The 27281-nt window shown below is 34.0% G+C and overlaps 1 protein-coding gene across 2 annotated transcripts in view; it reads left to right on the top strand.

The window, feature by feature from the left end:
* Positions 1–27281, top strand: part of LOC145671422 (ATP-dependent translocase ABCB1-like) — a 144145-nt gene that overhangs the window by 93414 nt on the left and 23450 nt on the right. For both annotated transcript variants that reach the window (XM_081740596.1, XM_081740595.1), the window contains exons 18-21: positions 9886–9987; positions 12623–12784; positions 19322–19525; positions 26321–26421. In XM_081740596.1, the coding sequence (XP_081596722.1) occupies positions 9886–9987; positions 12623–12784; positions 19322–19525; positions 26321–26421 (569 nt within the window). The remainder of the gene's footprint in view (positions 1–9885; positions 9988–12622; positions 12785–19321; positions 19526–26320; positions 26422–27281) is intronic.

Below are 27281 nucleotides of genomic sequence, written 5' to 3'. Positions count from 1 at the left end.
GAAAAGTTTGAAGAGAAATTTTACAAGGAAACAAAAGATTTAGCCATTGACAGTCCTCTGTCTTCCTTACTTACGAATATAGTCATAAACTATTTTGGGACAACAATTTTAAAAAGATTTAAAATTAGTGAAACATTAAATGTTTAGAGATGATAAGCTGCTGGTTTTTATAGGATCAACAAATTTTACGAGGAGAATTAATTAAAATTCATCACACAATTAAATTCACTATGGAATTTGACAAGGTTAATCAAATTAATGTCTTGGATATTTCTATTTTGAGAAAATAAATTCTACACATGCATCTTCAGGAAAATCTAATGTTTTTTAGCTTTTAGTTCATAAGAAGTCAGCATACTTGTTTAAGATAAAGGCTAATGTTTGGATTTGCCTTATTCTGAGAGTATTAGATTAGAATCTATAAAAGAAACATTAGAACAACTAAAACAAAATTTTTAACCTAGGAATCATAAACATAAATTCCAAACAGGCCTTAGAAAAGTGGAGATCACAGGCGCTAAAAATACACCAACACAATAAAGGTACCGACAAAGTTGAAGATAGTTCAGCTAAATGGATTTCATTCCCATTATGACCGAAACTTTCATACATACTGCAAAAAGTATCTTAAAAATATGGTTTGAAGATAATATTAAAAATCATCGTTGATTTAGAGAGGAATTTTTCAGAATACAAAGACTACTATATAGAAATTTGAACGCCTTATACTCACTTAGTAATACGTATGTCAATATCAGCGAACTTATATTGGGATAACTGGAAGAAACATATCAACCAGAATTAAAGAATACATAACGGACTCTAAGGATCAAATCTTTGTGGTTTCAGGAGTGCTAAAACATTTAGCTTCCTCTAAGTATGCTATTGATAAAGTAAATTGAAAGATTGACTCTTGAATCTTATTTTTGTTAAAACAAGAGCGTCAGAACTTAATTTTGACCAAGGTTCACTGGACAAAAGTTGGAATTGCATCATTAATTAACTTCAGACAGAAAATGCAAGTGGTTTACAGGCACCTGTGAAACATGCATAAACAGGCATATTTTCACAGGCGCCTTAAAATGGAACACTTTTAAACGCATGAGACATGTATAGATTTTTTCACGATCACTGCATGTTCATTTCACAGAAACAGGTAGTTTTCATGTTGATAGGGTTGCAAACTTGCAACATGAAAAATGCGTGTAAACAACACACAGAGAGTGGAAAGACATGTATGTAACCGACATATTCCATGTAGTTGATATATACGTTACCTCATGAGGATCTGACGACAACTACTTTTCATTTAATAAAAATGTAATTGACATGTTAAATACATGTGAAATACAGGTGTTAGCAAATTAGTGGGCGCGTTAGCGGAATATACATCTAAAGTACATCGCATTACGTACTATACATGTCTCAGGACTTTGCATATATGCACGACAAACTGGAGACTTGGTGCCTGAATATTACATGTTTCCTACACCTTAACATTAATGATTCACTCCAATCAACCTTGTTCGTTGCATGCACCTGTTTAACTCATTTATTGGCAATCATGATCATTGCATGTTCATTTTACCTGCACATTGCATATAGGTGGAATCACACTTCGCATGTATACGGAGATGATACGGGCAATGTATTCAGTTGTAATCCCATGTATTATACATGTATCAGGACCTTGCATAGCGAATGTCGAATTGGAGATTTGTGCCTGAATATTGCATGTCTCCTATCTCTATAACGTGAATGTTTAGCTCCAATCCACCTTGTTCACCACACATATCTGTTTAATCCATTTATTGGCAATCATGACCATTGCATGTTCCCGTTCACCTGTACATTGCCTGTACACTGCACTTAGGGGAGTTACACACTTCGCATGTACACGAAAATGAAAAAATGAAATGAAATCTTTAAGTTTTACGTCCCACGTACCGGTGAGGCTAAAGGAGACGGTGATGATGAGAAATAAATGAAATGGTGGAATTAAGTGGAAGGAAACGGAAGAACCCCGAGAAAATCCACGAGCACGGTGTTTGTCCACTATAAAGTCCACACGGCGTGAGCTGGAATCGAACCAGGGACCCCAAGCACCGGAGGTGAACGCTTTACCACTGAGCCACCGCGCCCCCTACACGAAAGTGATAAATGTAAAATAACATATTCTACATCATGCGCTTTTCATGCTATACGCTAATACTGGTATTTACATGTAATGCGAATGTCACACATGCATATTACATGTTTATAAACAGGCACCTTCCTTGTACTTTTCATTCTTACTGTATTACGAATGTTACCAACAATCCATTCAAGGTACTTTACATGCACATATTCCCTTTATTTACTTGCATGTGAGTGACTACGTGTACATTGCATGTTCTCATTTTAATGTACAGGCTCTGTACAACGCGTTTCCGTGAAAAATTTCCAAGGGAAGTTTAATACTTTTTCGACATGCATATCACCTGAAGACAATGTGCCTGTAATATTTTCTTTACATGTGTTTTTACCGAAACAGGCGCCTGTATAATGCCTGTCAAAATCTGACAGGCTTTTACAGGCAGTTCCATGTATAAAACATTGCGTGTTTCCTCAAAAATGTTCATAATAGAAACTTTTAAATTCGACGAAAAATCACCAATCATCAGTTGACATTATCAACAACAACAACAACAACAACAACAATTACCATATGTATCTTGGAATATCGTAGTCGGAAATTTTTGATATCTACAAAAAATATATTAATAGGTTTTGGCAACTCTGCACCAATATGGTAACGTGATTTGGACTCGATTTTATAAGGTTGAGTGATAAGTTTAAGTACCAGTAATTAGTGTAGTGTTAGTTTAGTGTTTGAATATTTTTGCAGTGCGAAAAAAACATTTCTGTATTTGGAAAAAGAACCCAATAACTAAAATGTAGGTAGACAATTTGATATTTGACTTCTATTAAACGTGTACTATTGAAGACACCAGAGGCTGATTAAAGGTATCGATATACTCGCAATCTGATATTTAAATAAGAATATTAGGCAAGGTACATAGACTTCATTCTTTACATTATTTCTTTATATAGTTTATTGCATTTATGTGATACTAGCAGAATACCCGTTCTTCGCACGGGGAGAATACGTTTCATTTTGGATATAAAGAGCAACAAACCTGTCACCAGTCTTTTTAGGGACCCCAAAAACTATGATTTCGACACTATTATTGGTCATTTTCAATTATTTTTACAGATCTTCATTTTTCATGAGTACTACTAGGGACTGAATTTTTATTTAAAGGTATCAGAAGTGTCACTGCTCATCTCAACGACTCCGAAAGCTATGGATTCGAGACTAATATCGGTATATATATATATATATATATATATATATATATATATATATATATATCCCTCCTCCCTTAACACTAGAAGGACCAAAATTTTTACCTCCCTAGAAGTACCGAGCCGTCATTTTGACGGCTACTTAATTGGAAAGGATTTACATCATTTTTCTTTATATTTCCCTTATTTTAGCTTTAATTTAATCTGTTTAATCGACTAGCTTATGTTTTATGTAAGTTTTTTTTCGTCACATAATACAGGGTGATCCACTAAACCCGTCAATATGTTAAATGTAATATTAATATCGGAAGTTCGCTCACAGGACAGTGACATGAAATATTAAAATAAAGGAATAATACGTACATTCCTACGTATGAAATCCTTTTCTACTAGTCAGGTGGTCACCCTATCTGCCCTCTGCCGTGTAGTGACAAAACGCTGTAACTTTGGCGGAGCAGTTTTGCGAAAAAGAGCCGTAAAGTTTTCATCAGAAAATGTGATCTGTATCGTGTAGAACCAGTGTATCTTGACTTTGGAAACACGTGGTTACATGTAATGTTACGTAAATGCATGTTGTGTGATTAAATTTGGTGAAAATTGATTGGTTGACCATTATTGCCTAGTTACACTGGTTCTACACGATACAGATCATACTTTCGGATGAAAACTTTACGGCTCATTTTCACAAAACTTCTCCGCCAAAGTTACAGCGTTTTGTCACGACACGGCAGCCCTGTAGACATTGGCTGGGCAATTTTTTTTTAGCACAGACCCTGTGTATAATACACCAAAGTAATTATTTTTGTTACATGAAACCCTCTACCAGAAGCACAGGAATACTGTAATCCCACAACAGACTTCACCAACAGGTTTTTGTGGCTATTTACGTTCAAATTAATGCATCGGGTGACCCTCTTCTCATTTGCACCAATCGCACCAGTTTCCAACATGGCCTCTTTCAAGATGGTGGATATTCTTTTTATAACTTTTAACAGATCATATCGACCATCTCGTATCCATGTATGCTCATTTCGTGTCGTTACAACGATTAGTTTTAAAGAAAAACGTGCATTTTCTCACCATGTCCTTAATATACTGAGGTTCCACTTTTGATCTTTCTCGGGCCCTAGTGTCCCAACGTCTTGGACTCTGCAGCTACAATTTTGGCTGTGCGAGTTTCCCGAGGTACTCTCTCTACATACAAAATTTCATGAAAATCGGGCTCTGATAGATACCTAGGGTTTCTTGTGAGCTTCAATAACGGTGCATTTCAGAATGTTTCTCAGCAATGTCCCGTCTATGAACAAGCAAAAAGCACTACCAAAATCATCATCTTCAATATGATGTAACGCATAATATAACAAACAGGTTTCTCGCGAAGGATGTCGTATGAGGCCCAGCATTGTTTTGCGTGTCCACTTTACTCCAATGTGTCCCATGACCTGCTATAAAGATATTTGATTGATTGCTTCTGGAAACTTCTGTATCTGTCTCCTTCCTATTATCCGAAGAAGTAGCTTCAGACACTTCATTTTCGCTACTACTGCTGTTTTCATCAAAGTAATCTCCCTGTTGTTCTTCCAGGCGAAATTCATTTTCACTCTAATATTAGAAAGCACGTAACATTTTATCAGGTCTCATGTTGCTTTTGTAATTATTCATATGTACCTTCAAGAAAACCTTTATTTATACAGAGAACAATATTACCAACGAGATACGAACATAATTGAAGAAGAAAATCATTCAAAGAAGTACCATATTTTTCTCCCTTACAGCAATAAAAAGCAGAAATAAAACGTATATCAAATAGCAAACTCGTTGTAAAAACTAATGTAAAATATTTCAAAATTTATTATTTCTAACAGAAATACTATCATATAGCGTACAACCTGAAAAACTGTCCACATCAACAACAAAATATAGATTATTAACCCATTACCAGCCAAACACTTGTATCGTTGTTAATGTCATAAAATGTGTTTATTCATAACTGTTTGAGACATAAAGTCGACTAAAAGCAGGGAATTTAATAGGTGAATTCTGTATCATGCAGAAGAGACTGTGAACAAATGAGAGGAAATGAAATATTGGAAGAATATCTTTCCAAACACTTTCAAAAAATAGTAAAATAAACCGTCCCAAAAAAGGGACAATGGCTGATAATGGGTTAAATGAGGCAGTCAAATTGACGGTCTGGTCCTTCTAGGGGTATACAACAAAAACATGTATTTATTTAAAATAGACACACAATGTTTATGTGCTATATCAAACATCTCTTTAAAATAATAAAAGTCCTAAAGTATGGTTATATAACTCAAAGAAATATGTGAGATATAGAAAATTGTTATACGTGATGCCGTCAAAATGACGGCTTGGTCTTTCTAGTGTTAAGTTACATCTTCAAAGTGAAATGATAAAAACCATCCCAGGCCCGAAACTCATATATGCTGAAAATTTGATAGAGATCGACCGGGGGTGATTCAAGAATTATTAAGATACAGACATAATCACTTTCATTTTTATATCTAGATCTCCAGTTTTTACTTACATTACTATTTAATAAAGTAATTCACTGCTTAATACAATCCGAAAAAAAAAAAAAACTGCAACATGAGCATGTAAGTCTATTGTGAAACGAAGAAGTCTTTCGCTCCAAAATAAGTGTGCAGGGGAGGACGCCGAGGTTTCCCCTGCCGTGATTCGTGCCACTTGGACGTTCAGTTGATCCCCTGGGCTGTTAGGCGTAGTTTCACAATAAACTTGCATGCTCATGTTGCAGGTTTTTTGCTGCGGACTGTACAAGAAATGAGAATCCATTTATGATTTAATTTGTAGTTTATAGCAATTTTTTCAAAGGAGTAGTACCTTTCACGCAAATATCTAAATAACATGTAAGTCAGTGTTACCGATATCACATGATGGTTTACGAGTATGGAAATATTGTGTGTGATCATTCGTGACCGGATGACTAACGCACATGGTCCTGGGTTCGGTTTTCGGTGGACGTAACAATTCCGAGTAGTGACTCGATCCTACTTGACAGAGTAAGTTCCACCTTATGTTACCTTCGTGTGGAGAAGGTACATTAAATTTCGATCAGTGACTTAAGTACTATCAATAAAGCATTGCAAAAGTAGTCTGTACGTGTATGTTTTACTTCGACCCCGGATTATTATTTATACAGTTAGAACGTTGAAGATTGGAACTAAGTTATTGGGAATTGTGAAATCCTTCTTCAACCAAAAATAAAATAAGTTAACAGAAAGTAACTACAGAAATAAGATAACCGTTAAGTTGATCTTAGTAATATACGCACCATTTATAACTTAATCTTTATATTGTAACTTTTTTTGTACGCTACTATTATTATTATTACTTTTTTAGAAGAAGAGAATGTTCATAATGGTGTTCCTCAAGACCCAGACTTAGGACCATGAATATTCACAGTATTTGCTAATAATACAATGTATATTCTTAAAAACGTAAAGTTGTACTATACTGACAATGTAAAACTTCTTAATAGAATGACCAATGTAAATGACACAAGATAGGTTTTGTAAATAGGTTCGTGATAATGGCATGAATACAAGTACTAGTAAATGCAAACATATAACGTACATGAAGAAAATCATCATCTATTGACAAAATTTAACATTAGTGGTAAATCTACAGAAGAAGTAGAATTCATCCGTGATCTTTTGTGTAATATTTGATACTAACTCCCATTTAACGATCATGTGACTGATATTTTTAAACATGTAAGCATCGCGATTGGCAATTTACTTAAATACTGGCCAAATTTGAAGAACTAAGATATGGAAGACTACACAAAATTCTAGTTAGACCTAAACTTGAATTTGCAAGTGCGACTTAGATAACACTAATAGGACACATAATGACAAACTAGAATTTTAGGAATGATCCATAAAATGAATCAAAAGATTGCAATCTTGACCAATAGTTAGTTTTTAGATTAGAGGCCACAACAGTTTTGAACTGTCCTTAGATTGAGTTTTCTACGGAATAAGCACATCATACTGAGTTAAGCGATAGTTTGGGTTTGGCTACATTATATCTAGTTCTCCAGATATAAAGCCTACAAGAAAAAAATCTGATTGAAATATATTGGATCTTTTGATCCAAAAAGAAAGGTTGATGATAAAAAGTTTCCAAGACTTAAATTTATACCAATATTACTGTGACTATAAGAGATTATTAGAGGTCTTTAACCTAGATTTTGTATCACGTAGAAGATAACAACAAGCGTTATAAAATTTAGACTCTGTATTAGAAAATGAATTATACAGTCAACATTTACTAAATAACTTCTTGTTCAGAGTAGTGACACATGTAATATGGAAAACAAATCTATTATAAGGCAATCTTTTTTAAGTACATTATTTAGTATTTTTAATAACAAAGAGAATCCTAGAGATTATGGCTATAATGAAGTTTCATTATTATTTAATTATAGTTTTTTTTTTTTTTTTTTTTAACCGTCAAACTGATTTAAAATTTCATTGAACTTAGGAAGTAACTATTAACAAATTAAAATTTGACATAGATGTTGGTAAAGATTATTTAAATGACCTACTAAAATCTCACAACTTCTTTGTACACCATATTGGAAAATGTCCAAATATCCGAAGTAATTGAAATATCATTGAATTTTTAAATTTAAATATGTAAATATAACGTCAAAAAAAAAACTATTGTCCAGGAACTATATGATATTTAATTATAGTTTTATTACAATAATAATAAAAAAGAGCAAATAATAATAATAATAATTAAGAAAACTGTTATATTATAAATTTGAATGAAACCGTAAATTATAGTAATAGTTGATTAACATTATTGAAATGCAAAATTGTACCAATTGAATCACCAACAAAATTCATTATTTCTGATTGCTAACTCCAAGATGACTTGATTTTCATAAAAATGTCACAATTCATTATTATTATTATTTTTTTTATTATATTAACGTTCGCTTATTGTCAACATACCTATGTACAGTAAATACAAATTTATAATTTTTGACTTTACGAAGTATAGAATGTAATTGTTCAATAATTAACATAAGCAGGCATTCATTAATTTAATTAACATTGTTTGAGAGCTATCTAAGAATGGGTATATCGGATACCTCAACACTACATTTGGGTAATTACACATAGGCTATACAAACGAAAAACAGTTACATTAAAAAGAAAAGAAAATCTTATAATTGTAAATGCACAAATCAGTCCCATTATTTGATTTAAAAACATTTCGCTTAAAAACTGAAATTACTCAAAATCCACTTCTGTTTTTCCAACACTACACTACCCAGACACACACACAAATGAAAAAGAACTGCATTAAAAAGATCTGGAAACTTCCGAATTCTTCTTGTGTGGGTTATCTGATTGAGTATGTGACATATATTCATTATTATTTATATTTTAAGCTGCTGTATCAACAATTGGTCATGATTCTCTGTTATACTTAGTTTATATTTTAATATTAGACAAATCTAATCCTGATGATTAAAGATAGTTTAGTGCTTTTCATTTTATATCATATGACTGTCTCTCACGCTATGATATCTTGCAATTGCACTTAAGTACTGTATGAATTTTATACTCAATGAACTTAACAAGTTTGTTATTGAATTCTGGAGGTCTGTATGTGTTTCTGTTATTTGTGAATTTTTAACTTTTGAGTGCCCCATTCGATAAAGCATCAGAAACTATCTGAAAGAATGTAGGAGGGCGCGGTGGCTCAGTGGTAGAGCATTCACCTCCGGTGCTTGGGGTCCCTGGTTCGATCCCAGCTCGCGTCGTATGGACTTTGTGGTGGACAAACACCATGCTCGTGGGTTTTCTCGGGGTTCTCTCGTTTCCTCCCACTTTCTTCATTCCACCATTTCATTCATTTCTCATCTTCACCGTCTCCTTTAGCCTCACCGGCATAACCGTGGGACGTAAAACTCAAAGATTTTTACTATCTGAAAGAAGCGATGGAATTTTTGGCGTCACTCTTACCGTTCCCCAGATATTGGTCAAAAAACTTCCAATTTCGGGAGATTTAAGGAGCCATATCTCGGGAACCGTAAGTTAGAGAGATAATATTTTGCTTTTTTTTTTTTTTTTTTTTCAATTTTGAGCCCTCCATTTTGAGCATATGTCGTGGTGAAACAACATATCGTAGAATGTTTTAACAGAACTCTTAAACAAAACATGTGGAAAAAATTTAGTACTCAAGGAAATTATGAACGGATAGATATATTACAAGACTTGTTTAATGGGTATAATGAATAAAGTACATAGAACAATTGGTATAAAGCCTGTAGAAGTTAATAAGGAAAATTAATTCTTTTTAAGTTCGTTCTGGCAAAGCTCTTAGAGCATTCTCAACTGGTTTTTATTGATATTAGACACAAATGCAATTCATTTTCTTATATATAACAATCCTATACTTGGTTAACGCTGTTCTTAACGCTTTAAGCTTATGATTAAATTAAATTAAATTAAATTATTATTTTCCTTGCAGACATTTACCTTGACAGGTGAGGAACTGGAAAAAGCCTCCATCTTTTGGGCACTTATGTTTCTCGTTCTTGCCGGAGTTTCTGGATTAAGTTCATTTTTTCAGGTAAGATATGATAATAAGCTGATCCAATGTATATTGTATTCTACTTTGTTTAACATCTTATATAGGCCCTACTTCTATTTCAACATGAATAAGTAAGCGTCTCGGACAAACATATTGATAAGGCCACTTCCAATGGAATTTACTTAGTTGAAATGGGTTGGAATTGAACCATAGAAAAGTATGTAAGTGGTTTAATTTCTGAAATGTAAGTGCAAATGGCAGGTGAAGCTTGTTTGTATGTGTCATTGCATTGAATTGCATAGGAATGTTGAACGTTCTTTCCCAGTTTATTCGAAAATTAGAAAATATGACATAAGCTTATGTTTCCCCGAGCCGCTCCAATCTTTACTTTTTTATAGAATTAAGAATTGTAATTCATCTCATTTGACAATTTTCTTCATTTCAAACATTACTTTCCCACCAACTATAATTTAATACATTTATTGTAAGGAATATATTAATAAACCCTGTCATTATTTGAACTGGGTTTCTACTGGCCAGGGAAGTCAGAAAAAACTCAGGGAAAATGGTGCAGGTCAAAAAAGTTCAGAGAAATTTATAAAATATATATTTTCTAACATTAATTGTACACCAATTTCAGTTTAGGCAACCATTATAATACCTATTTGGTAAGGTAAGTTGAATGTACTTATGAGCAATTGATTACTGTTTGCCTCTATAGAATAAATGTTCTCATATATAAATACTCACCGTCATTTATTCGTTATTTATATGTCAACGTCATCCAACAACTGTCATGAAAGTCAGGGAATTTCCTGCCAAAGGCCAGGGAAAGTCAGGGAGAAGTCAACGAAATAGATTTCTTCAGATCTGTAGGAACCCTGTTAAAGAATTATTTATTGTCATTAAACAAGAGCTTATAATAGTCGTTGGGTTTTAACTTAATAAATTTCGACAATAATTAATCGATTTATTGTAAGAAATACGGTAGTAAAACCTCTTACGTAATCTATAATAAAGTCCTATTAGGAATAAGAATTACTTTATTGTCATTAAACAAGAACTTGTAGTAGACAACGTTAAGAGTCTGACATACTAAAAATAATACTAAATTTACCATTTTTCTTTTGTTTGTTTCTCATAAGTAAAAAGAGATAATGAAATGCAATTTAACACAATCATAGATAATGTTATTCTACAACACCAAATATGAACCTGAAGAATTTTCAGTGTTGCCATCCATAGAAATTACAGTGTTGCCAGAATAATATTTCTCCCAAAATCTAAGTTAAGACAGCGACTAGAGGAACGAATTCAACTGCATTTGATTACGCATCATGTTGTCTTGGAATCCTGTGAACTACTCTTTAAATAATAGTTGTATTTAGTGTGTAATAAAAAATAGCTTTAACATACAGTTATTAAAATTAAATAATAATGTCATTTAAAAAGTCTTAACTTAGATTTTGGGGGAATTGTTATACTGGCAACACTGAAATTTATATGGATTGCAACACTGAAATTCTTCAGGTTCATATTTTCTGTTGAAAAACAATATTATCTATGATTGTGATAAGTTGCATTTCATTATCTCCTTTCACTTATAAAAAACAAGCAAAAGAAAAATGGTAAATTTTGGATTATTTTTAGTAAGGCAGTCTCTTAAGCTTTAACTTGGAATATGTAATTATGGTGGTTACGGTTATAATGTAATTGATACATATTATCAATGTTACATAATACGTAAGTAATAGACGTACAACTAAATATACATAGCAATATATTCTGCTGTAATCTCTAAATTTCTTCTTTAAATTCTATATTATGTCTATTAACCAATTTTATCAGCATCTTTCCAAATTTTCAATTTCATTTTACTACATCTGTGGATTCTAAACTTTTCACATTAAGTTAATTATATAATTTCGGTAGATAGATAATTTAGTAGAAATTATTTGTATTTAGTTTTCATTTTCCTAAGTCTAACATGGAGAACATTTATTTTATTTTTGTGCCCTTTATTGCATGAATGAACAGTATTCAGAAAACCAAGATTTACGTTTTCCTTAACTGCCAAAAATAGCTGGGTATACTTATACATCTAATGATCATTACATGAAATCTTTTAAAAACGTGCCTCCTACAAAATTATATTCTTGGCATTACTAATGTTGTTTTCATAATTGAATTTAAATTGAATTGATCCTGAAGATCTATAAGATAATAAAATGTCAAGCGACAAATGGAAATATGTCTAATATAATGTAACTAATACATTTTACTAAGGCGATAGACATCTTAAATTAAAACAAAACATATCATTTGACTACAGTAGTTAGTTCAAAAGACTTTAAATATTTTTCGTTTAAGCAAGTTATTATTATTATTATTATTTTAAGGTTACTATTGTGATTATTTTTCCATCTTAATAATAAATAAACAATTTTCAAGCTAGGTGCACTGATTCTGGTGTGTTCGTATAAATCTTAACAACAATTTACCTGTAGACAAATCATATGGAATGTAATTCTAGAAAAATGCAAATATCAGATATTTTAAAATATGTTTCAAAATAATAATAAGACACATTATAGATAGATAATACGTAATACCGTATTTTCGGGTGTTGATAGTAGCATTTTTAAATAATACAAGGCATTATAAATTATTTCAGATAAACTTCATGTGTATATGTGCAGAGAAGATGGTTCTGAGGCTGCGATTAAAAGGATTTATAAACATCTTAAGACAAGCCGTCGGTTGGTTTGATTTCGAGTCGAATTCAGCAGGAAGACTCACCACAAGACTTGCTCGAGACGCTCCACTCGTTAAAGGTGTAAGTGATAGCTTGATTATTTTTACTCGTCTTAATATGTGATGTAAACGTGGCTGCAGTAAACACACAGTAAAATATATTATACATACTGTAACAATAATTTGTAGAAATATGTATGTTGTTACGGATAATGGTCTGTATCTTATGATATTTCCTATGGTCTGTATCGTATGGATTTTTTTTTTTTTTTTTTAATGGTCAAACATATAGAAATTTGTTCTTTCTGGATAGTTCTTTATATAGCATAGGAAGCCATAGTGAATGTATGTAAGTTCGTTTATAAAGATGATTAACCGCTTAACGCATGCCGTGCCATATATGGCACACACTTTTTTTTTCACTTTAGCTTCTTTTGTGATTTATCAAAGGCATCAAATGACTGTTTTGCCTGCTGTGTGAGATATTGACGTGTATGAATAAGAGATTTTGGTGTCATCTGGCATGTTCTTTGTGAGTTGTAAGTGTGTCATATATTGCACTTACTTATTTCTCGTCTGAATTAAGTGAAAAATCTAAAATTCAAATTTTAATTCATTTTCAAGTTCCCATATGAGGATTTCCAATGCTGATTATTTTTTTTTCACTAAAAGAAAAAGAATCATGCCGAAATGGGTTGATTATGAAAATAATAAGATAAATGCAGAAAATCTATGAAAAATACAGTAGTTCAAATAAATTCTATTTCTTGTGTTATCATTTGAACAGTTAGTATATGAAATTTATAGAAATATTTATATACTTTTAATATAACGAACTCAGGGCTATTATGTTACCTAAAACGTTATAACCCACACACATTATATGGTGAAAACTCAGAAAGACACTATCAAAATTTTCTTACTAGCTAGCTGGAACACTTCTCCATAAAATAATGTCATATTAATCACAAATGTAAAATTTTATAATGAACATGTCTTCAGTTAGTAGTTCATAATATTTTTGAATTTACAAAATAGAAAATATCCTATAATACAACTTCTTAGACAGTTCGACTGTATGCTTATTTCATGATAAATTTTCAGATATCTAAATATCTAAATACTTAATTTTCCTTTTAAATTATAAAGCTTTACTATTTAAACAGTATTTTGTAATAATTCTCCTCAATATTATGGATTAATATTTATTACATGTATTTGAATTTCATTTATACTTACCTGATTGCTTACTGTTCAGGTCTGTATTTCTTGACCAGATTATATGATGAAATATGGTGTTCCCGATTGGACACGTTTGAATCGTCGGTATGTGGTTCTGTGGACTTGTACAATGAGTAAATTATTCATATATAAAGTGAAAATAATTGGGTCCTAATGCTGAGTGAATAGAATGGAAATGTAGAAACGTTCTTCCATTTCTGTTTGAGGGACGTGACAAGGATTTCGGGAAAACTAACGGAAAGATGGGGCCGAATTACTACGTTCTGAAATAAGTAGATTCTTGGTGTTCTAAGATGTATATAATTAATGCAGAAGATAGAGAAGTACGAGTTTCACGATATATTGTAGAAATCAGAATAGTAAATGCATTTAAGGATGTAAACTGCATTTGATACTACTTGTCCCTTGTGACAGTTCGCTGCGCGCACGTGGTGTTCAATGCTGCGTTGCCAGCTTTTGCGTCGAATATTGAAACTACACGAGTAGAACAAGTGAATTGTTTCTTGTTCTATATTAACATTTACTAAATGTAGAATGCTAAATGACAAAAATGAACTAAAAGGAATGCTTTCAATAACCATCAGGTGCGCACTACTCAAATTGGCATTTGACTAAAAGAATGTGCATTTCTTTATATTCAAACTGGCAACGTGCGAAGAGGGTGGAATGTTTACCACTGCAGAACGAGAGAAATGAGCCAGTATAATTGGATGAATGTGCTGTTGTTATAGAAACAGTTTTTCTTGGCTGATTGTTATCACCACGTGCAGGAAGGAAAAAACAGAGGAAAGCAACTGTCACAAGGATCAAGTTGTATCAACTGAATTATAAATATGGGTGAATGGATTTCGCGATGGGTTCCTGGTATTTCTTATGTTGTGTAAAAAATAATGAACGAGTAAAGAATACATTATAAAGAATAGTATTATAATGGAATCACATTGAAATAAAGTGATGATAAGAGTAATAAAAGTGACTATTTTTAAACCAACAATTTGCCTGTTTAATGATGCATATGAAAATTTCTATTATTTCATTTACACATTATTATGTATTGTACCCTTTGGCAGGTCTTGGGACTAATGAGCTTTTAATTTTAGGTTTAAGCCTGGAAAAGTTTCTTCCATGTTTCTCAATTTTTAGCTTGCTCTTTTAACTCCCAAGATTTTCTTCTATTCTTCAAACCAACGATTAGATGTGTTCTTCTTCGTATTCCTCACTTTCCTTCCATCTTTTCCTCTACGGCGGTATGAAGAAAACAATTTCTTCGCAAGATTTGTTCAATCTAATTGGTCTTCTTACGAAGGATGCTTGCTAGAAGCGTCCTCTTCTCTCCTATCCGTTTTAAAACATCCTCCTTTGTTACTTTCTCAGTTCATTTTATCTTCATCTTCCTCCAACACCACACTTCGAAGCTCTCTAAATATTTCTTTAACTTCCGTAATATCCAAGTCTCTGAACTATACATTCCAATCCCCCATATATATCACTTGACCAACTTCTTCCTTAATTGGGGCCGCGGTGGCTCAGTGGTAGAGCGTTCACCTCTGGTGCATGGGGTCCCGGGTTCAAACGCTGCTCCCGCCAAGTGAACTTTGTGGTGGACAAACACAATGTGCGTGGGTTTTCTCGGGGTTCTCCCGTTTCCTCCCACTTTCTTCATTCCACCATTTCATTCATTTCTCATAATCACCGTCTCCTTTAGCCTAACCGGCATAACCGTGGGACGTAAAACTCAAAGATTTAATTTCATTTTTCATTTCTTCCTTAATCCAATATTAAGCCTGCTAGTTAAGAGTGCCGTTTTCTTGTTGAATGCTTCTTTGGTTATGTGAATTCTTGACATAGTCCGTTTTACAAGGTATTTGAGAACAAGATCCTAAGACGAATATTCGGACCAAAAAGGAACGGGAATGGCGGAAACTTCATAACGAGGAACTAATAATTTATACGGTTTACCCAACATTATTAGAGTCATCAAGTCTAGGAGGCTTAGGTGGGCGGGTCATGTAGCTAGAATGGAAGAAAGTAGAAACGCTTTCAAAGTCATGACTGGAAGACCAATCGGAAAACAACCATTAGGAAGACCTAGACGCAGATGGGAGGACAATATTAAGATGGATCTCGCAGAGATTGGAATACAAAGTAGAAACTGGATGCAGTTAGCTAAGGATAGAAGTCAGTGGAGAGCTTTTGTGAACGCGGCATTGAACCTCCGGGTTCCATAGGCCATAAAGTTAGTTAGTTAGTCCCTTTTACAAATTACCGTCTTGCAATTGTCGTTCTAATATTTGATTACAAGGGAAACCATCACCCGAAACCTGAAAGCTAGATACAAGATCATGCTTGTGTAAGATATCGAATTGAAGTGCCCTGGGTTGCAGTTTCCTTACCAGTCCCGTCAACGACGATGTTGTATTAAAAATTTGCTACGATGTACCGTTACAAAACTTTCAGACTAATTAATCGTCTCCAAACAGACGAAATACTGAATAAACAATGAATACAAAGTCACGTTATGAAGTGCACTAGAGACTTAAATATTTATTTTCTTAAATAATTATCTTCTTAATTTACAAATTATAACACTCTGCATCCAAATTAAAGATAGTGTTATAAACACCATATTTTATGCCAAATGTCTACGTGAGAGTAGTGGATCAATCTTCAACATACGTGTCCTTACGAGGGAAGGGCGCTATGTCACTCAGAGATAATTGCACCAAACTTGGTGTAGCAGTAGATAATGGGAATAGAAAAGAACATGTGGAAGCATTCGTTTCTCAGGCGTTCGGAATCAGAAATAATGGACCCTACAGTTCTTAAGAAGACGGCCTGTCAATCAGATATTGATGGGACGGAGCCTTTGCTCGCTGTTACGACCAATGCAGAAAAAGTTAAATAAAGTAGAATGAAAACCGGAAAGATGAGCTGAACAGAAAGTGCCCAATATCCACCCAAAGTCCTACCAAGCGAATGTCGGGATACTAAATCTATCAACTGTCGTGTCCTTGCCGTTACCAATTGGGTATGCATCACTGGTTTGCTTAATGGAATTATATTTAAAAAATATGAAATTCTATTAATATAATGAGGGTTCACATTGGCGCATTTTCTGTTCATCTCATCTTTTCTGTTTTTATTCTACTTTATTTAACTACTTCTGCATTGGTCGCAACAGTGAGCAAAGGTTCCGTCCCATCAATACCTGATTGACAGGCCATATTTCTCCTGAACTGTAGAGCTCATTATTTCTGATTTGGAACGCCTGCGAAACGAATGCTTCCACACATTCATTTCTATTCCCATTACCTACTCCTACACCAAATTTGGTGCAATTATCTCTGAGTGACATCGCGTCCTTTCCTCGTTATTAGACACGGAAACATGTTAATTTGACTAGTAAACCGTTAAAATTAACGTTTTCTGGCAAAGAATAAATTTGTATTCATTTGAAGAGATTAAAAATAAATAAAATATTGAAAACTTAGTTTTATCACATGTAAAGTGATTTGGTATTTCTTTTTTAACTTTTTTTAAAAATTTATTTTCTACAAATTTATAATGCAGTTTGATGTAAGTGCGAGGTATTTCAAGGGATTCGTTTTCGTGAAAATTGGGTGAATGTTAGAGATGGAGCTCGATAAATTATTTTGGATCGGACCACAAAAGCAGTTTGTTTAAATTTCGGATGAGAGATTGAATATAAGAAAGAAAAAAAAACTTAATAAGATTTTGTAGAGAGAGAATATTGAGTGAGAATATTCTAAATATATTTAATGGTCGTCTTTGATCTTCCCGTGGAAGCTATTGCACAATTAAAGTTTTGCTAATAAAGTTGAAAGTTATCCTCGATTTGAGAGTGCTGAGAGGAGGATCTTGAGGTAATTATTCTCTGACGGAGTAGACATGGGTTCCCCAAATGACTATGGCCTCTTATATTGAGAGCTGATGTGGTAGGTGGATTGTCCTGTAGTGATGGTATTGCATAATGTAGGTTTGTTGTGTATATTAGTTTTGAAACCTTCGTTTTCAAGGAAGGTGACGGTTTGGTTGGAGAAAGACGTGATAAATTTAACGAGGAGCTTGACGCCTAGAGGTTGTAGGAATAGTTCCATTGTCCGTTGCTATGAGCCCATAATAGAAACTATTATCTATGAGTCCGAGTCAGAAGTAAGTTCGGAGTAGTAATGAGGACAGAATTATCATCAGGAAGTTAACATATAACGGTGAATACAAGTGCTTATGATAACGCCGTTGATTTGCAAGAAGCGTTTATTTTCAGGATAAAGTTGTTTATTCTTAAGATAAACTAACCTAGCTGGAATGCAGGTTGTGCGCTAGACTTTTGGAGTTCAGATAGTAGGAATTTCTCAAAGGCTCTGATGTTTTGGATAATTAGAATATTCTTGTATGATGAAGTAGTGTTTATGAAATCTAGGATGGTATATCGTAGTAGTGGCTTAGTGATAAACTAATGGATAAGATACGATTTGCGTCTTCGAAGTATGATCGAAATACCTGAAAATTAGATTTGAGATGGTTTCGAGGTAAACTGAGACATTTGGTGACGTTAACAATACTGAAAACAAAGGTTCTACCTAGATGACCGAATTTGTGAGTTTAAGTAGAGAAATTTTGTTTCCTTTTGATACCAAGGCTAAAATTGAGGTTTGATGTGAGATGAATCTTCAAATAGACTACGGCTGGCCAAGTAAAAATGGATTTTAATTAGAAAGTCAGAGTCTGAATCCATACAGTGCTTTGAATCGGTAATCTTGAGTAATTCATAACCACTGTGGTTGAACCTTTATAAGACGGATAATAGTGAGTCAGAACGAAACGCCAAGAACACCTTAGATCTTGTTATTTTGATAATGTAGTGCACTTGGAGGGTATTAGAAAATGGAGATTAGCAATTTATTTGGAGACAAGATATATATTTTAAACAACAGGGATTCATGTGGAAGATTTCTGGATTATCATGTGAACAACTTTTATATCTCTGTGTGTGGACCAATAATACTGCCTGCATAGGTTTATTACAGTATTGGGTTGGTTTCTTCTGTCTTCATTACCACCTCCGAACCTAACTAACATCAGGATCGCCAGCTAAGCTCTGTTCAGCACCGCATCCCCACTCTCTTTCATTCACTTTCATCATCTATGTCTTTTAGTCTACAGGGCATAATCATAGAGAGTAACTACAGATATTATTTTGTTTTACAACTGAAATACATGTTATGTTCAGTGTATTCATATTAGATTTACTTTTTAATGATATACATCAGTAAGTCTGTAAAGCTAGGGAAAAAATGAGTACTATATATTACATAAACATAACATGCTAGATTTACAACTCTCTTGTTATTTCTAGGCTGCCGGTTTCCGTGCTGGTACCGTAATAGGTTCCGGTGTGACCCTGGTGGCTGCATTGGGCATTGCATTCTCCTTTGGTTGGAAGTTGGCTTGTCTTCTTCTAATAGCTGTGCCAATTATAGCTGGCGCTTCCTACCAACAGATGCGGATTCTTCGCCGTAACCAACGCAGAGATGCTGACTTAATGGATGAAGCTGGCAGGGTAGGGACAATTTTATTTAAGTAACATTAAATATAATGTAACGAAACTACTAAATAAATCTCAGTAATAAAAATTGTTATTATAACGAATTGATAGAGTATTTTAATCTGCGTTATTACAGATATAATTAGTGATATATTATTTAAGAAGAATCATTGAAGAAGAGAGTATTTGGAGTATGTTTAGTACAAGGTGTCCAGAAGCACGTAAAAAACACAAAATTTACATGAGAAATGAATGATGCAAGTACTTAGACGTAACAGAATGTAACCAAACCTAACCTAACCTAAAGTAACCTAAGCTAACCTGAACTAACCTAAACTAACCTAATATTAGTAGAAATAAGCGAAATTCTATCATTTTTTGGAAAATTATGCTGGACCCATACACTATTATAACATAAACTAACCTAACATAAACTAATCGAACCTAACCTAAACTTACCTAGACTAACCTAACCTACCCTAAACTAACCTAATGTGAACAGAAATTACCAAAATTATAACATTTTTTAGAGAAAAGAGCTGGACTCCTTCTGCTAAACATAGGCCAATACCAAATTAAGTAATCTAGTGATACATGTAAAAGATAACTAAAATTGTTACCAAATATTCTAGAAAGTAAATTTTCATGTTCTAAACATTATCATTTTACTTTTTCCTCTAACCAATGATCGAAGTGAGACGGTATGAGGTGGTATGCCATACCGCTTCTGGTTTCCCGTTGATGAAGACATACCGCCTCTGTTTTTTCCGTGATCAAGAAATACCGTCACTGAAAAGTGGATGCTGATATACAGGGTGTCTATCGGTCACGAAAGTCACGAAATCAGAAAACGGTCATGAAAGTCACGAAAAAGTCACGAAATTTAGCTTTTGGGTCACGATTTTTTAAAACTGTGCAAATGTAAGTATAGATTGGAAAATTTTGTTCTACAAAACGTCAAAATTCATCACTAAAAATGTTTATGGGCGGCTTTAGACGCTACCAAATCGCAAGCAAAATACGTTTCTATCGTATGGATGAAAATTAGGCCTAATTCGCACCCAAATTTGCTCTTGAAAATGTTAGGAAATTTTATGATTTGGTAAAGAAAAGGTCACGAAAAAGTCACGAAATTTCATTTTGGAATTTGAGTAGACACACTGATATACCTTTAATAAATCCATTTTTATACACAGTAATTAACGAATTGCTTTGCACGTCAAAGATTTTATTTCTTATGTAGAAATAATTTCGAAGTTGGAAACACAGACATTTTTGTTATGTTTTTCCTATCTTTTGTTTTTAAAATGAGGTGTCTACAAACAATTCAATCCTTGCTCCTACGCAAGAACTCATGTTGGTTGTGCTGGTTGTAGATAAAGATCATATGGCAGAAAGAAATCCAAACAAAAGGCAGTGTATTGAGGCTACTCATTTAAACTGAAATCGGAAAGTATTGTTGTGAATTCGTCGGGACTTCTTTTGTGCCTACAATGATAAAGAAATACACGAGTTCGGTATTTACGAGAAAAAATAATATAGTTTATGCAATCAAGAAAATCTGTTTTGCTTAAGTGTTTGGTTATTGTGTGGTGTCAAGACTATGAAATTGATGGAGCTTATATACTTCAATTAAAACATATTTTTGTGTCTTTCTAATAATTTAATAACATCTTTGCGGGGGGTCTGGTATACCTCAGTCGAGTGAGGAGTCCGGGAGTTTACCCAGAGGAAATTGTTTAAAAGTTGAATATATATATATATATATATATATATATATATATATGAAAAATGATTTTAGAGCATTTTTGTGTATAATTCTATACAATACAACATACGGGGATTTTTTAAAAAATATTCACAGAAAGTTGGGGGCGGGGGCAAACCTCTCCATGCCCCAGCCGTAACTATGAAAGTTCTCTCACGGTTTTGAGTCATTATGTAAATAAAAATGCAATCTTCTGGACAACATACCCTCACTGTATTTCAACATTTAGATAGCCGGTATGTCAACTCAAAATCGGAATAAAACATACCACCTCTGTTTTCTTTCCACTTCGAACACTGCTTCTAACCTCATTTCATTGTTCTATTTGTTGTATACATACTTCTCTTCCTACTCAGAAAAGTTCCTTCTCAGCTCTTGCAGATACTTGTATATCGGGTGTTGCAAAATAAGTGTTACAACTCTTGGGAGGTGACTCCTGCCACTGAGACAAGAAAAAAAGTTCTCTTCAACTTTCTGCTATCGGACATAGTTTCAGATCTACAAGGTGCCGAAAGCGTGGGAAAATGACTTTCGGACGCCAATAGTTCGGAAACTATCCAACATAAAGAGGGCGGGTAAAAAATTCATTGAAGAAGTCATACCTGCTCTATTGAATTTTGCATGTTTCACAATCCTATCGTGCACGCGCAAGGGATTCCCCAAAGGAACGTAGGGAGTCCCGGTTAATCTGCCAAATGAAACTTGGTTAAATGGATATGAATTGATAGGCTTTCTACCAGGTAACAATATTTCGTTTGTCTTAAGTCGTTATCTGGAACGAATACAAAATGGCGGACACCTTTATGCCCGTTGTGTGTGGTTGCATAATCGCCAGGAACGGATGCTGGCCAACAGTGACGTTCTGAGTATTAATTGTAGCGAATTTGTACTGAAATGCTCTAGAAAGACATCTGGAGTGTCGGTAGAGCATAACAGATGAAGCAGGGTGATTCACATGTGTGGAAACACTTAACGAAAAATGCCAAGAAATGCACTCATACTCAATAAACGTGAGTTCAAAGCGTCGGAAATGTAAGGATTAGCGTCAAGAACATGAAAGCCATTGCCAATTCACCAATAATATTCCCTCAAACCGATGCAATATGATGTGCACGGTTGCATACCAATAAGGATGCAACAACTGAGTCCAAGTTCAAATTCTGCAATGGACTCAAAGAAACTGGGTAAACTATAGGAATGTCACCAGTGGGATCGCATGATCGATATTGAAATGTGGTCAATGTGTGTGTTGATATCAACATGTAGCTAATGGACAAATGTCAACATGTCGCACTACTGCTTGGACACCATCTCACGTGTGAAAACTAGGAAAATAACGTTGTACATTCTGCTATTACATCTGGTGACCTTTTGGTAGAACGTAACTAGAACACGATTGTATCAATATCCCTCTTTGTTTGGGACATTGTCCCACAGTCGACATATTTTGAAAGAAATCTCTTAATGCATGGTTCAAATTCTGATAGAGCGTGAAAATAACAAACTTGTATCATGTCCCACTTCTTCTGAGACATATGACGTACTCGAAATATAGGAAAATACCTCCAGAAATTCGTATCTTACACACAGTGCACATGCCAAGACAAAGACGAAAATGAACCGATTTGGCACATTTAACACTACAGCTGGAACACCATACATATGGAAAATAAAGCGACAAAGCTCGATTGTTTACAACTGTGCAGTAGGAGTAACAAAATGAAACACACAAGTATGTCGGGAGGCTGTACAAGAGGGCTTGCCAAACAAAGTGGGTACTCCTCAAAGAAATGAATGCAGAGAAAGTGAGGCTCCTTCGAACCTCAGGGCTAGAGCGCTCGCTTTTGCTCGCGTGGTCACAGTTTCCAATCCTACTGGGAGCCCACGGCCTCAGATTCAAGACCCGAGTAGTTATTTTCCTATTTTTTGCACGTGGGACGATGTCTCGGCAGTAGTGGGACATGTTGACATTTTTCCATTAGCCACATGTTGATATCAACACACACATTGGTCACATTTCAATATCGATTGTGCGATCCCACTAGTGACATTCATTTAGTTTACCCAGTTTCTTTGTGAGTCCATTGCAGAATTTGAACTTGGATTCAGTTGTTGCATCCTTATTGGTATGCAACCGTGCACATCATATTGCATCGGTTTGAGGGAATATTATTGGTGAATTGGCAATGGCTTTCATGTTCTTGACGCTAATCCTTACATTTCCGACGCTTTGAACTCACGTTTATTGAGTATGAGTGCATTTCTTGGCATTTTTCGTTAAGTGTTTCCACACATGTGAATCACCCTGCTTCATCTGTTATGCTCTACCGACACTCCAGATGTCTTTCTAGAGCATTTCAGTACAAATTCGCTACAATTAATACTCAGAACCAGTGGCGTAGGGAAGGGGGGGCCCGGAGGGGCCGGCCCCCCCCCAAAGAGGTCTGACAATGTACTTTGGTACTTTGATGTTTGTAATTTTTTTATATATTTTTATGTTTATATATTTTTTTGTTTGTAATTTTTCTATATGTGCCTATAACAGCACTTGGGCCCCCCCAAACACACATCCTGGCTACGCTACTGCTCAGAACGTCACTGTTGGCCAGCATCCGTTCCTGGCGATTATCCAACCACACACAACGGGCATAAAGGTGTCCGCCATTTTGTATTCGTTCCAGATAACGACTTAAGACAAACGAAATATTGTTACCTGGTAGAAAGCCTATCAATTCATATCCATTTAACCAAGTTTCATTTGGCAGATTAACCGGGACTCCCTACGTTCCTTTGGGGAATCCCTTGCGCGTGCACGATAGGATTGTGAAACATGCAAAATTCAATAGAGCAGGTATGACTTCTTCAATGAATTTTTTACCCGCCCTCTTTATGTTGGATAGTTTCCGAACTATTGGCGTCCGAAAGTCATTTTCCCACGCTTTCGGCACCTTGTAGATCTGAAACTATGTCCGATAGCAGAAAGTTGAAGAGAACTTTTTTTCTTGTCTCAGTGGCAGGAGTCACCTCCCAAGAGTTGTAACACTTATTTTGCAACACCCGATATATGTGTGAATGATTAGTGTCTTTATTCGACTTGCGGAAATTTTTATTTAACTCTAATTCTGGATTTTATACAGAACGTTTGCATCACGAGTTTTTTTATATATTTTTTTTTAAGATTTAGATTTATTATTACTTTAGTAGATAGTGTTCAGAAAATTCACAAACAAAAGAAACTTTATATTTCGGATCCGTTTCATGTTGTTTGATTCTGACACGTATGTTTCTTTTTGTTATGCCAATACAATAAAATGCCAGTATAACGAACATTTGGAGACATCCAAAATTGATTTGTTACAGTGAAATTTCATTATATTGGATTTTTGGTATCTATCCTTTTTCTTCTACTTTTTCCCCTTCCAGATGTATTTCGTGTTTTGTTTGTGAAGAAAACTGCTGTTGCTTCTTTCTGTCTATATTGCAGTTATAAAGTTAACAGGCATACTAATATACTCATTGCTTTTCAAACGAAAGACAAAGAATGGACTATTGATATAAAGAATGTGAGATGCGACGTGAATAAACGAAACTGTAAGGCAGAGTATAAAATCGTTACGTTCGTTGGTTGATTTTTTAAACTTTGCGCTCCTACTTAGGCAATAGTGTTACTACTTGTATTGAAATATGCGCTAAGCTAATTTAATGGAATAACACTCATTGGTTACTTAGAAATCTATCCTGCCTCATCTATTACGTACACTCATGTCCAAAATTATTGTCGCATGTCTATAAATATGTTGTTGTACGAATATAATTTGATAACGAATTGACCCTGTATTTCTTATAATGTTGGTATGTGTATAATCTGCAAAGACATTTATGTGGCAAATTTCATGTCAAAAGAGCAGTAAATAAGAACAATAAAACGAAAATAAATCTTTCTTGTCCATTTAGCAACATTTTGTTTTACTCATTCTAAGTTTCGTATTTATAATTCCTTTCCTATGAAGTTTACCACAAATATACATTTCCCGATTATACACATAGTATCAGAATTAAAAGTACTTAGCAAAATCATTATCGAATTATATTCTTACAAGAAGACAGTTATAGATATGCGACAATCATTTTGGATATGAATGTACATGTAAGAAAAATTGGTCCATTATCATCTGAATAATAAAATTATGTAATAAAAATTATTTTTGTATTAACACGAGAAGAATTTCAATAATATTTGAACAAATAAACACAAAAATCCAGGAAAAAATACAAAAATTTCATTCGTTATACTGAAAGTTCGGAATTTGCTGAAATGAAATGTTTTTTTAATTCCCATTAAATAGGGGAAAGGGAAGGTACCTAAACACATCTCGCAATTTTGAACATTTCATTATACTGGTGTTTAGTGTAGTGAGCAACTGAACGCAGCTTGTAAACTCCTGCTCCATTCAAGGTTTAATGTAAATGATTATTAACAAGTACTTACGAATTACCTTGTTTGTACTAATGTAATATTTTGAATACTAAATTTTGTGGCAACATTCTTAAGAAGTAAAAGGTTGAATTTAAGCAGACGAGATTGGATTTTTAAGAAAACGACTGGAAGAGAGAATTTATTGACGCTACTAGAAGAGTAAGAAGTGCAGTGATGTTTCATCACTAGTCTGCTAAGACTTTTTGCTCGTTCCAAGATCAATTTTTTCATCTTCTTTATTAGAGAAAATAGTGTAGAATCAGTTTTCTTCGTGTCTATTCTTATGCTTAGCCCATTGTTAATGATTCCAAACATTCCAGTTTCATCCCACTCTCTACATGGACGAGGATATGGAGTGATAAACATTCTAACAGTATTCTATGTTTTATTTGCTGTCAACGATCCGTATCCAATGGATCCACTCCTCTTGAACCTTCTGGTGCTTGATAGCGTTAATTTGAAGTTTAGTTACAGAAGAAGTTGGGTAATGTAACAAATATTGATAATTCGGATAGTTCCGCCGACCTGTTGTTCAATTTTAAAGCCATTCCTCTTTCTTTTACAGATTTCTTCAGAAACAATTCAGAACGTAAGAACTGTCCAAGCTCTCGGAAGAGAAGAATTATTTTTCCAGCTCTACTTGGAAAATCTTAAAGCTCCATATAAGTAAGTCTGAGTATTACATCTGGCGAAATTTACGGAGTTAAATAACAAAATGTCTTAATAGATAACAACATTTAAATTAGCATACATGTTAATGATTACAATTATAGTTTACATACTTACATGTTGGACGTAGAAAGTAAAAACGGAGAATAAAGTACAAAATGCTTCCTTCTCTAAATCAGAAATTTCATCCTAAAATTCCATAATACTATATATACACACTTACCTATTTGCTACATTTTACAGAAACACTCAACGTTTTAAATCTCTACATAACCTTGGTGGCAGCAGGTTATATAATTTCATTCCAATATTTTGGATTTTACTTAGTCTAATTTAGAAAATATCTATTTAATTTTTGTGGCTAGGATTATGTGAGTGAGCAGTATTTCGAAAAACAGAACATAGTTCTTTGAGATACATATAAGGCAGTTTAGTATATATATATATATATATATATATATATATATATATATATATATATATATATATATATATATATATATATATATATGGAGGGAATGGTCATTATTTCAAAAACTTTAGAGAAAAGGCTGCAAGATTCTTTCTCTCCAATTATTATGGTTCTTGTTGCTTTTCTTTTATGTAAATACTGGTCGCGCTCCGATAGAGTGGGGTGGGGGGATTCTGAACGGCGGGCGACTCTGAACATATTAACGTTTGTCATTTGTTTCCAAAAACCGCCACCTTGAGTTTGGTAGAAAGTGGTGGAATTGGAAGACGTTTGTGTGGTGAGCTAAATATTCGTGCGACGTGCGGAACTCACGTTTGTTTTGGAGAGGAAAACGAAGGAGACAAACACAAATGTAAGGATCAAGTAATAAAACAGCCACACTGTA

The sequence above is a fragment of the Thermobia domestica genome, chromosome 15 (genome assembly GCF_964235325.1).
Source record: "Thermobia domestica chromosome 15, izTheDome1.hap1.1, whole genome shotgun sequence".
Taxonomy (NCBI): domain Eukaryota; kingdom Metazoa; phylum Arthropoda; class Insecta; order Zygentoma; family Lepismatidae; genus Thermobia; species Thermobia domestica.
The sequence above is the reverse complement of the archived record's forward strand: the minus strand, read 5'-3'. Positions and strand labels throughout refer to the sequence as shown.